Source organism: Ananas comosus, unplaced genomic scaffold, assembly GCF_001540865.1.
Source record: "Ananas comosus cultivar F153 unplaced genomic scaffold, ASM154086v1, whole genome shotgun sequence".
NCBI classification, from domain to species: Eukaryota; Viridiplantae; Streptophyta; class Magnoliopsida; order Poales; family Bromeliaceae; genus Ananas; species Ananas comosus.
The window spans coordinates 80,885-93,318 of NW_017893375.1; the positions used below are offsets into that span (position 1 = coordinate 80,885).

At 40.4% G+C, this 12,434-nt stretch overlaps 1 protein-coding gene across 1 annotated transcript; it reads right to left on the reverse strand.

Moving 5' to 3' along the window:
* Positions 1-9,740: 9,740 nt before the first annotated feature.
* On the reverse strand, positions 9,741-11,148 carry LOC109705820 (protein FAR-RED IMPAIRED RESPONSE 1-like). The gene is made up of 2 exons (XM_020226599.1): positions 9,998-11,148; positions 9,741-9,926 (listed from the first exon to the last, which is right to left on the reverse strand). Exons 1-2 carry the CDS (start codon positions 10,916-10,918, stop codon positions 9,843-9,845), a joined length of 1,005 nt encoding a protein of 334 aa, XP_020082188.1. The 5' UTR covers positions 10,919-11,148; the 3' UTR covers positions 9,741-9,842.
* Positions 11,149-12,434: the final 1,286 nt, after the last annotated feature.

The window sequence follows — 12,434 nt, forward strand, 5'->3', positions numbered from 1 at the left end:
ATATATATATATATATATATATATATATATATATAGAGAGAGAGAGAGAGAGAGAGAGAGAGAGAGAGAGAGAGAGAGCTAGTCTCCTATAATATCTATGGTACCGAGGCTCTGGTACTATAGTCTCGTTTTTTATTTTAGGGTGTTCAAATCAACGATCCACACCGTTAAAACTGATTTAGGGTATTTAAAGTTTTTAGAAATAAAATTTTATATTTTTTCGACATAGTTTATTTTATGATCAAACCATTTCAAAATTATCAATTTTCAATGGCAAGTTTGGAGTTTAACAGTGTAGAAGAATCTAAATTTCTTCAAATTTTGATAGAAAATACTGTAAACTATTTAGATTAAGGTTAACATTCTTGACTTTGAATTTAAAAAGTCCTATACTCAAATTTTGAAGATTATTCAATCTCTACCGTCTATTTTGACATAATTTATTTACCAAGTAAACGATGTCGAAAAAAACTAAAATTTTATTCCTAAAAGCTTCATATACCCAAGATCATATGTAACGGTGTGGATCGTTAATTTGAATATCCTAAGATCGAAAACAAGACTATAGTATCGAAACTCCGGTACTATAGATAGTATAGTAGCCTAATTCTATATATCTATACTACATATAAAAGCACCTATTTCAAATTTGGATCTGTCGACAGACCCATATTTTAGCGGAAAAAATATTGATTTCTCTTTCCGTACGTAAAATAAATAACATAATGAAACAAACTTTTAATTTCGGTTTATCTTTAAAATAGAAAAAAAATATATACTTATCTAAATTTTTGCCAACCAAAAGATATCTACTGTGAATCTATATTTTAATTAAAAAATTATTTATTTTTTTATCTCTAAAATAGAAAAAAAATTATACTTATNTTGATAGCATCAAGTCCTTGGTGCTATCGATAGTATCCCAGCCGGACTATATATATATATATATATATATATATAGTGCAGCTGGGCTTCTTTTAGAAGCATGCCAGCTGCTGTGCTTATAATTTTATAGCCATTGGATGTTTTCGAGATTCGTGAGAGGAAAAGGGCGAGATTTCACGGAGGCAGTTGTAGACGGAGCGAAACGGAGGCTTCGTCTGTGACTCTCTTTTTTTATTTTCTTTTCTTTTTTTTGACCCATTTCAACCCTTCCCTGTCATTTCTCTTTCTCCACTTTCCTTACCTAAGCCTTTCTCCTCCCTCTTCACCCACCTTGGTTGCCCCTCTCTCAGATCTGCTTCGAAGACGGCTGTAAGGACTGAGATTTTTTCAGTGCTACTAAACTCTCTGTTGATGATGTTTATGTGTGTAATTTAACTATATAAGCACTCGTCAAGTTTCAGGAGAAAATGAGCTAAAACGGAGAAGGTACGCGATTATTAGTTTTCACTTAAGTGAATAGTAACTCCGGTTTTTCGGTGAAGCCACGGAGTAGAGTTGGCTATCTACGCGTATCGGACTCTATTCATAGCGATCCAATAGCTCGTTTCGACCGGTTCAGCTATTCTGGAACTACTGGCGCTGACAGATTTTGAGTTTGATGCACGGATTTCGAGAAAATCCAAAAATACATATTTTATATGTATTTATGTGTTATTCCTTCTATTGGAAAGAAAGATTGGATTTTGTCGTGAATCCGTGCTCGATCGTGGTGAAACGAAATCGTAGCTTTGTTGTCTCCGAGGTGCTGATCGCACTGGTGCAATCCGTTCGCAAATTTGACGGACGGATCTGCGGAGATCGCACGTTGATCGAGAGGAGGTCGGTGTTGGCAAAACGGTAATTTCGCAAAAAAGCGCGATATTTTATGTACCGTTTTGTGTGAGATCGCACGTGGAGGGGTATTCACGCATTTTACTCAGGCTGGGAAGGATTTAGCTTGAAATAGTAAGTCTAGGTGGACTTTCTTGCAATTTTGCGCCTTACTTATATTGTTTTCTAGGGTTTCTTGGGATCCGAGCCCTAGATCATCCCTAGTTAACCCTAACCGCACCCCAGCCACGTTCTTGCCTCCCTCTGACCTAGCCGCACGACTCCCGGCCGCCCGGCCGCCGTGACTTGATTCTCCGGCAGGCACACCACCCACCCTTCTTTCCCTCTCTTAGTTTCCCTTCCTTCTGTCCAGCGCTTTGGACCCCGATGAGCAAGTTGCGAGGACTCAACCTGCCTCCCTCGGCCGCCTCCACCCTACCCTCGACCTCAGGCACACGGCCGTCCCCGCCGCCCCGAGCCAGTCTGCCGTCAGGCGGCCGCCGCAGTCCGCTCCAAGCTAGCAAGCACCGCTCAGCCCGAGCCCAGGCCGAGGCAAAGCAAAGTCCTGCCGGCCCTTCTCTGCGACCGCCCGCCATCGTGACCACCCCGGCGACTTTCCAGAGCCCGGGGGTCCTTCCCGCCCCGCCGCCGCCGTTGAACGCCGCCGTCGTCCGCGTGCAACGCCTTGCGGCCGCCACTGCCTTCTAGTTTTGGCCGAACTTGGCCCGCCTTCAGCCCGGTCCCGCGCGCAGCGCCGCCCAACGGACGCCTACTACCCTTCTCCGCCCGTCAATCCTCCGCCGCCTCCCGGAGCGCTTCGTCCGTGCCGCCGTGGCCAGCCGCTGACTTCGAACCGAGCGCCGAATCTTGTGCGGACTTAAGTTGCTCCGCCGACGCCGCCGCCGCCACCCCGCGGACCCGTCAACGGACGGTAAGCTACGTACCTCACCTCCCGCAGTCACCCTGGTCCCTTCGTTCTGCCGCGCGCGCCTTGCCGCGGGTAAGCCGGCCGGAGGCCGAAGCATTCTCCGACCAAGCCCGAAATAGGGCTTAGTTTGGCGATGGTTCATTTCGTTCCGTGAGTTTCCCCTAGCCTCCTCCGATCTTCTACAGAAGGATTTTCACGGATGACCGTATCATATTTTCTGATCATCGTGCTCACCTTAGTTTTCTGCGCCGCCGCGCGACCTCCGTTCCGCTCGTTTCGCGGCACGCCCTTAACCCCTATACTTCTCGGCCACCTTCCTGCATGCCCGAATCGTTTTCAATTGTGCGACCCTATAGAAGCCTGTTTGGCTGCTGTTTTGGGCTTGCAACGCTTATCCGCGTGATCCGAGGCTATCCCCTGATGCCTGCCGAGAGGTGAGACGGTGAAAATCGTTGTCCAGCTGATCACCCGTTGCTCACTCATTTGGGCGATCAACAGTGCTCCGGTTAGCCCTGTTTGCATCGAAATTCATCCTCACGCCACGATCTTCCCTGACTGCGCATTGTTCGCCAGAACTTCGGGTTACTCCCGCGCTTCCCACTGCTGACTGTTGCGCTCACAATGACCTTGGCGGCCTCCGACACGTCCAGACCTGTCAGTACGTGTCTTGGCGGAACTTTTAGAAGTCCTCAGTTTGTCCGAGAGAAACGAGTCATAGGAGTCCCGATTTACATAAAATGATGGATTTTATGTAAACATAGGCGACTTTTGTGCGCCAATTGTTGCGCCTTGTTGGCTAATGTGGGCATGTTATAAGGTGTGTGATGTGTGACCTCTGGACTGATTTTCCAAGGTCCCAAGCCCTTTGCGAGAGATCAGTAACGTAAGTTTTCGATGCGTTTTCTCGGCGAATCAGCCGACGGAACGCTGAAGTTCGGTGGATTATTCGACGGTCTTCGTGAGCTATAGTGAGTCGCTGAGCCTGTTTGGCTGGTCACTCGCCGCTCATTTCGAGAGTTTCACATGTCACGATTGTCCGGAGCGACGGGGTTCCGTGTCGAAATAGGACACTTTCGGGAACCCGGATTCGTATACAATTATCCAGACGATATTGCGTAGTGGTGTTATCTTGTAGTCTTGCTGCCACAAACATCCAGAATTGGAATGTTTTGAAGCAGCAGGTGACTGCTTAAGTATCTAGTCGGTGCGTTTCGAGACAATTCAGTGTCCGACAGAGTCTCGGTTTGCGGTTTTCGGGACTTCCGGTTTTGTTCTGGTTAATCGGTTTTTGGGAAACGAATCTCCGTGGGTTGTGTCTGGTGGGTTGGTGTATCAGTAGGTATTTGTGGGTTATGCTTTTTTAGGTTTCTTCGTTCGTGGGTTAGACCAGCTAACCAGTGGACCCTCTTAGAATTGCCTGTGAGTCTTTACAGTCAGGAGACAGGATGCGCGACTGTTGTACAGGTGTGGTACTTCGATCCGACTTGTACAGTGGTCTAACGCTCCAGGTGATGGTTTTTACCCTGCTCTTTTTTGTTATTATCCCTGCATTATATTATATGTTGAGCTTTGGCACCTCTATCGGTTTACATTACACCACGTTGTTTGATTATACTTCTACTCGAGTTTCCATGTTAGTATATGTAGTAGGAGTATAATCTATCTGTATGTGATACACGTTTTTCTTGTTGCTCCTACATTAACTATTCTGCAATACCCTGTTTCATATTCTATTAGCATGAGCCGGTTCTGTGATTATCTGTGAGATTAGCGAATCTATCGGCCGATTTCTAGTATTTCAGTATCATTTGTACCTATTTCGCGTAGTCCCTCGACCTTTTGTTGCTGGATGACCGATTGAGGTCGTATACCCTGAGGGGTGCGAATTGTCGGGTATAGTTCGCCGACGGTATATTATCTTTACTCATCCTGTACTTGTTGAGTTGATGGTTGAGTTTCATATCCTATATTGTGACATGCATGGTCAGAGTTTCATATCCTGTACTTGTGACTTGATTGGTCGAGTTTCATATCTAGTTGATCTGAGTGGTCAGTCCTTTGGTTCATTGAGCAGATATTTGACTACTGTTGAGAGGATGTCGATGCTGTTCCATCTAGAGTTGACCTGAGTGAGTCGTTCTTGTGCTCTTTACAGTGACTGACGCTATGCGGCCGACTGGGCCCTTGGGGCAGGATGTTCGGTTGGTTTGGCCGACGTTGATCATTGAAGCATATGCATTGATCGCCCGATACTCGCTGCATTTCACGACACACTGGCGTTCTGAGTCCACCGCAATGAGTGTTCTTTTCCCGGAAAAAGTGGTTGATTGACACCTTGAGCCCAGAGAGGTTATATGCACTGGAGAGTAGTAGTGGCACTGGCTTGAGGTCTGCGGTGCTGACCAAGAGAGCATTGGTTTCAGATTGGGTACTTTTGGACTTCTTGACCGGTTGACGCATATGTCTATAGTAGCAGTCGTTGTATGCATACTTACAGTTCTTGCTTTATAGTTGTCTTGCTACTATAGTAGATATTCATGTATGCTTTCTGTTCCAGTTACAGTAGCGGTAGCCGTTATTCAGTCTAGTTCCTACTTTCTTTCAGTTTATTGCTACTGTATTCAGTATATCTGCTCATCACCTTATACATCTCTTTCGTTTATTATTGTTCCTACTATATTTCCACTGACCGGTGTTGTTGTATAGTTCTTCCTGATCTGGTGAGTACTCCTCGCCTTCTTCGGCTTGCGGTACCCACTGGGAGGGGAGACATGTTTACATGTTCTCACCTCCCCCACTATTTTTCAGGTATCGCGAGCGGTGAGGGTTGAGACTGGACGCGAGATACGTAGCGGTCGATAGAGCTTCCGACCCAGGTTATTCGGTTTAATTCTACCCTTACTATTATGTTGATATAGTTTAGATAGTTTATATGGTTCAGTATATTTTATTACATTTGAAAATATGGGTTTTCATGAATGTAATAAATGGATTTGTGAATTTTGTGAGATGGAAAGGTTTTCTACCCCTCGTGGTAGTGTTTTTAAAGAACAAAGGTTTCTGTATAGGAAACAGTTTTCAAAAGAATTTTCTGTGGATTTATGTTTAAATATTAAATGCAAATCTGTGATGTGAATGGTGAATGTATGAATGTATGAATGAATAATTATTTCTATATTCATTTAGATGTGGTTGTATCCTGTTTGTACTGTTGTACTTGTGCGACGTCGTGCAAATACAGGGGAGACTCTGTCCGTGTGAACAGTGGAATCCCTGTATTTGTGGCGGATCTGGCATACTCTGGGGTCAAATTTTTTAAAAAAAATTTTAGACGCTTTTTCCGCTGTGTTTAAATAAAAAGGGACCCCGGGGCGTGACAGATTAAAGTGGTATCAGAGACAGGTTACAACCACAACACCATTCACAGGTTCACAGGTTGTTTTGAAAAGTAAATGAACTGAACCAAATGAACTGAACCATTGGTTAGGTTGACCCATAGAAAGACCTACGGTATATAGGCACGTGAGTGCGGGGTTTGGACTTGTGTCCTGGATTGCATTCGAGTTGGGTAAACTCGGAGTGCATGGTTATTTCCGTATGTGCTACGGTTTTCGCACAAGCTAGCTAGTGTCTCAGTCGGGAGTAGTGGCGGTGTCTCTTAGGGGCTGTTTGGTTGGATGTAGTTGCAGAAACAGTGTAGTTGGAAATACATGCAGTTGCAAATGCTACAGTTGTAACTACACCTAATCTGTTTGGTTTTACGCAGTTGCAACTGCTGCAGTTACATTTCTTCTATTTTGTAATATGAAGCTGATAGTTGTATTTGTGAATTTTGTCACCTTTTCAGATAGAGTGGTGAGATTACCTTCACTAAGCATAAAATAATTGTATAAGTTTATTAATCATTTAAATTTACTATTTATAAATAAATAAGTAGATATATATAATATTCTTCAACTTATTAATCGACACATTTAAAATTTTTAATTTATTTAATTTTAATATGTAAATCAAACTTTAAAATTTAAACGATTCTCTCATTTTTTTTATCAAATTTAATAATTATAATTAATTAAAACTTATTAAATTAACATACACGATCACATTCTATAAAATTTTTTTAAAAAAACTATATTTATATTTTAAATAAAATAAATTTAAAAAATTTAATTTTTTGCACAAAGCTTGTATTGTCTAAAAAATTTTATTAGTATGAGTTTATTTACAAGTATTTTTATTTACCTATATACATATATTATTTATTTATTTAGCTATTTATTTATTTATTTATTATTGTTAATTTGTGGGTGATCCTATCCCTCGCCAACTGCTGCAGTTGGAACTACGGCCAATTTAGATGTAGTTCCAACTGCAGCATTTGGACCTTCTTGTGTAGTTGGAACTGCAGCTGTTGAACTCAACTACACTAAACCAAACAAAGGAATTGAGACTGCACGCATTTGCAACTGCACTGCAGTTGCAAATGCATGCAACCAAACAGCCCCTTAGTGGACATTGAGTGGTGGGGCGGTGTTCCCCAGGTGTTGCCACTCCTGTTAGGTGGGGCCTTGAAGGGCCAGGTGATCTTCAGCCTAGGCGAATGTCTTAACTGCCGACGCCCAGGCCACTCTTCCTACTGAGGGCACGAGAGCTATTGCGAGTGTCTCTACGGAGACGGTACTAAGACCAGTTACGGTCGCGACTTCAGTAGGGCTACTAGGGTGTAGCCCAGGGTTTGGATAGCGGTCGTTTCGGCGACTGCATTGTTAGTATTGCTTCCGCAGATCTTTGGGTAGGGTTGCGATGCCTACCTCTTCTCCTTGATTGCTGATTGGAATCAGCGGTTCGAATATTTTGACCTTTACCTCGTTCATTCTTCCTACCATAGTGGGATTGACACAGTTTTGGTGTCAGGTCCCTGTTGTTACATACATCGTATGCGATTGTTCTAACACCTAAATTGGTGTCTGGGGATAGTAGATGGTTTAGTAGGATCCGCCTTGATTTGAGAGACTCCAGGTTATTGTCGGAAATCTCGGAGCTTTGATTATAGCTCGGTTGAGGTGCGAAAATCGGTTAGAGAAACCGTTTTTTAAAGCCTCAGTTAGTACGGTGCGCGGCTTAGTATCGCTAGTAGCTTTCGAATGTTGAAAGCTTTACGACTCCCAGTCTATTTTCGATTGTCGACTTGCAAGTCGCAGTTTCGACGATTTTAGTGGTGAACTTATGGGTTCAGTAAAGGGGTATCAAGTGGCTTGATACTTCGATGTGTCTCACACTTCCAACTAGTTGTTGGTAGTGAATTTTCGGATATTTCGCTTTTCTTTTGATAAGTACATTGGCTGCAGACAATGTACTGTCGAAAGTGGAACGAAATACCTTTTCCCTTTTTGGGACTCTGGGATTGGGTCGGTATTTCCTTTCTCTATAGATAGTTTTGACTCTAGTTCGAGTCTGAGTATTCGTTAGTTCTTTAGTTGTGCCTTCCGCGACTAAAAGAGTTTGTTGGTTAGTAGTCTTGGTCTGTCGTCGTGAGTTTGTTGGTTAGTAATCTTTCACCTAAAGCTCGGATCCTTCACTATTCTCTAGGTTTTGGAGTCGATTTGAGCAGGTAATTTTTCAAACTAAATTTTTTTTTATTTTCAATTAAAATATACTCTGAGACCCTCAACTATAGCGTATATTGAAATAGCTTCTAATCAATACCCGTAAACTTATATATATATATATATATTTTAACTGGGTTCTTATTCTTTGTTAAGTTAAAATAATTAGTTAAAGTCAATAAATTGAGTAAAATTATTCAAATAAGAGGAACCAAAAGTGAGAGGGTATCAATAAAAAAATTGAATTTCAGGGAACCTAGTATTTTAAGAATAGTTTGCTTAATGAGAAACTAAATTACTTTATAGGCATTTATAGTTTTCAAGCAAGAAGTACTTTAATAGAAAAAGAGATTCAAGATTTTTTCGTAGTTTCATTGTCAATATTTTATAATTTCTTTACTTAAAGTATTAAATATCTTATTAATTTTAAATCTTTAAGAAGAACCTTCATGCTATCATCTGTTATGTTGTATATCATTTTGTGCAGGTTACTAATGGCATTTTCCGCACACTCTCCTCAAAACAAAACAGTTCGGTGCAACTGCAATGAGATAGCCCTCATAAGAGTTTCACAGAAACCTCAAAGCAAAGGAAGAAAATTCTATGGCTGTCCAAATTATGGAAATGAGGATAATTATTGCGACATTTTCATGTGGTATGCTAAAAAATTGTCAAAACTAGAAGAACTATCTGATGAAGGAACTTCTAACTTTTCAAAAGTGTATGAAAATCTTGGTGCTAAGTCCAGAGTCTCCTCCCAAAGAAATTCACAACAATGGATGCAACAACACATAAATTATGAGTTAGCTAGATCAGCTGAGCGTATACAGAACCTGAAAGTTAGGATTGAAGAAGCTAAAAGAAAGATATACTACATCCTTTTCCTTATAGTGGTTTTACTTGTTAATATAATTTTTATGTAGTTTCTAATCTAATAGTCAGTTATGTGTTGAAGAAAAGATATTTTGTATTCTAATATGTAATGAAAGAGATGATGTTACCTCTTTAGTGCTTTGATTTCTTGAGATTTTTGTTTGGTACCATTTTTCTTTTCTTTGTAAATTTCAAAACCTTTTTTTGTAAATGAAATAGATGATGTGAATGTTACTTGGCATAAGAAACAATCCCAGATTCACATAAGGTTCTTCATGAGACTACAAGAAAAGAAGCATTCAAGAAAGTCTGCTTCAATATTTTTGCTTCATGAGATTAGGAAACCATTCACCAAAGTCTGCTTCAATATGTTTGCTTCATTTGATTACGAAAGCATTCAACATAGTCTGCTTCAATATGTTTGCTTCATTTGATTACGAAAGCATTCAACAAAGCATTCAACAAAGTCTACAAGAAAAGAAGCATTCAACAAAGCATTCAACAAAGTCTTCTTCATGAGATTACGAAAAGTTACAATATAAAATATCCATAGTAAAGTCTTCTAGATTCAGATGAGAATAAGTATAGATATTATACATCCACATAAGATAAAGTTTAGCACATTCACTCAAGACTACATGCTTTCCAATTACATTTAACATAAATGCCTTTAAGCCTCTTCATAATAGTCCAGCATCACTTTGATCAATTCCCTCAAAACTGTCGCTAGAGTCTCCTTTCTCAGATAGTGCCGTGCCATCTACCTGTAGAATAATATACTTATTAGCATTATATATACTAGATTTTATATGAAAAAAAAAAAACTTCATCTCACCTCGTGACAAGTTCTTCTATTATGTCCTTTTTTTCCACATTGCATACAAGTTCTAGATTTTTTCACTTTCTTCTCAACTGGTGGTTTAAACCTTTGCGGCCTTCGTTTCCCTTTGCATTGTGATTGAGGAGGATCTCTAATAGCACAATCTGTTACAAGCAAGTTTAGTTCACTTGATCGTGAAATGGTAATTTCATGAATGTTCTGCGTAGAGTTCTTGATTGATCCTTCATTGGTGCTTCCTGATGCTTTGTTAATTAATGTGAATTCCAAAATACCTTCTTGAATCTTTTTGCATGCTGCCTCATATGCCCCATCACTCTTTGAACCTTTTGAAATAAAATTTTGTGTCATCATAGTGAGTGAATCAAACCTTCGTGCCCTACGAAATGAGTCGTCATCGCATGCTGTCATTTTAGTGCTTGATGTGCCTTTTTTTGCATCCTTAGTCCATCTTTTCGTCACATAACAAGGAGGAATATTGTGTATCCCAGCATAGTTCATCGCCCTCAGTGCATGTGAGCATAAAATACCGTAGAAGTCAAAAAATTTACATGTACATAACACTTTACCTTCTGCTTTAATAATGGAAACAGTATATTCACTTATTATCTGGTTTGGATTAGAAGGATTTGAAAACTTACTAATTTTATAGAATGAATCCTTCTCCAATTCAGTCACTGCATAACCGGTTGCGGCCTTTAGTTGTATTTTAAATTCTGAAATCATTGTTCTCGTGTATATGTCACGTGCTTCTTTTTCAATTGGATCGTGTGACCATAAAGTAGCATCTCCATCTTTTGTCATAAAGTCCTCAAAATCCTCTCTCTCATATTGACTAGTGGTCATTTTCTCAAACTGAGTAACAAACTTATATATTGATGAATGTGAATCCGACCATATCTTCACAACAGCATTCATACTTTCGCTACGCTATGATGTAGACATATTTGCAAAAAAAGTATCTCGAAAATATGCGGGTACCCATTGATGGCGAATATTCCATAGCAATTGAAGATATTTATTATCATGCAGTTGATACTTATTAAGCATGACTACCCACCAAGTTTGAAAATCATCAACTGTCAAACTTTCATTTATGCAGTCTTTTAGTTCATCTTCAAACCCAACTTTTGAGCTATATAGCACTCCAAGATGTTCTTTTGCCTTTCTCATTATATGCCATTGGCAACATCTATGAATGGTATTTGAAAAGACTTGCTCAATGACCTTCTTCATAGCGGGATCTTGATTGGTGATAATAGCTTTTGGATATTGGCCATACATTGCTTTCATCCACGTCTCAAATAATTAACAAAAAGTGTTTGCCGTCTCATTTCTAATAAGGGCACACCCAAAGAAAATGGTTTGTAAATGATGATTTACCCCTATAAACGGAGCGAATGGCATGCTGTACTTATTTGTCATGTACGTTGTATCAAAAGTAATTACGTCACCGAAGTGTTGGTATGACATTTTTGATCTCCCATCAACCCAAAATATATTTCGTGCTCTTTGTTCTTCGTCAACATCAATTGCATAAAAGAACAATGGATCTTTCATTTGTAGCTCACGAAAGTAATTAAGAGCACTTGCTACATCTATTCCAACAAGCCTCCTATTTTTCTCAACTACCTCATTACTTAAATCTTTACGAGTGAATTTGATATTGCATCTTCCTCCTTCCCTAGTTTCTAAAAAGGCCATTATCTGGGAAGGTGTGATATTTTGCGCACTTAACATATGAATTAATTCTTTTTGTTCCTTTGTGATGGTGCGGTGTGATCGAAAAAAACGAGCTTTTGAAGGGCTAACAATCAACTCGTGATTGTGTTCCTTTGTAAAAGTCATCACTGTCCACTTTGTTGTATTAACTAGTTTCACTCTCATATGTTGTCACGCCCTGGGACCGATACCAATTTGGGCCGGCCCGAGCTCGTCGAACAGACGCCGAACGGACAGAGTTTCCCCTATCCGCCCAAGGCTCATCACACGTACAATTTTAAGAAAGTTGAAATGCACTAGCGGAAACATACATAAACGGCTTACACGAGAGTAAGCAATAGCCATTAGTGAAAGAAAGGAAACTAAACATCTACACAAGTAATATGGTTCATTTTAGATCATATACATTGCATTCACCTGGTTCATTCTCGAATTCCTTACATTTCATTTCATCATTTCTTTCTTACATCACATTTACCTCAAAATACATGTTACATTCTTTTCTTTACATCATTTACCATCATATACAAAAGATGATCATAGGGTACTTTACTACAAAATGAAACCCGACTTTGGTGGCCTCTGACTAAGGCGCGATACATTTTCCTCGGTCGCTCGCAGGCTCGCTCGGTGCCGGCTCTGTGGAATAGTGGGGTGAGAACTACAACAAAGTTCCCAGTGGGTTCGGCCTCAACATCACCGACTTTCCCAC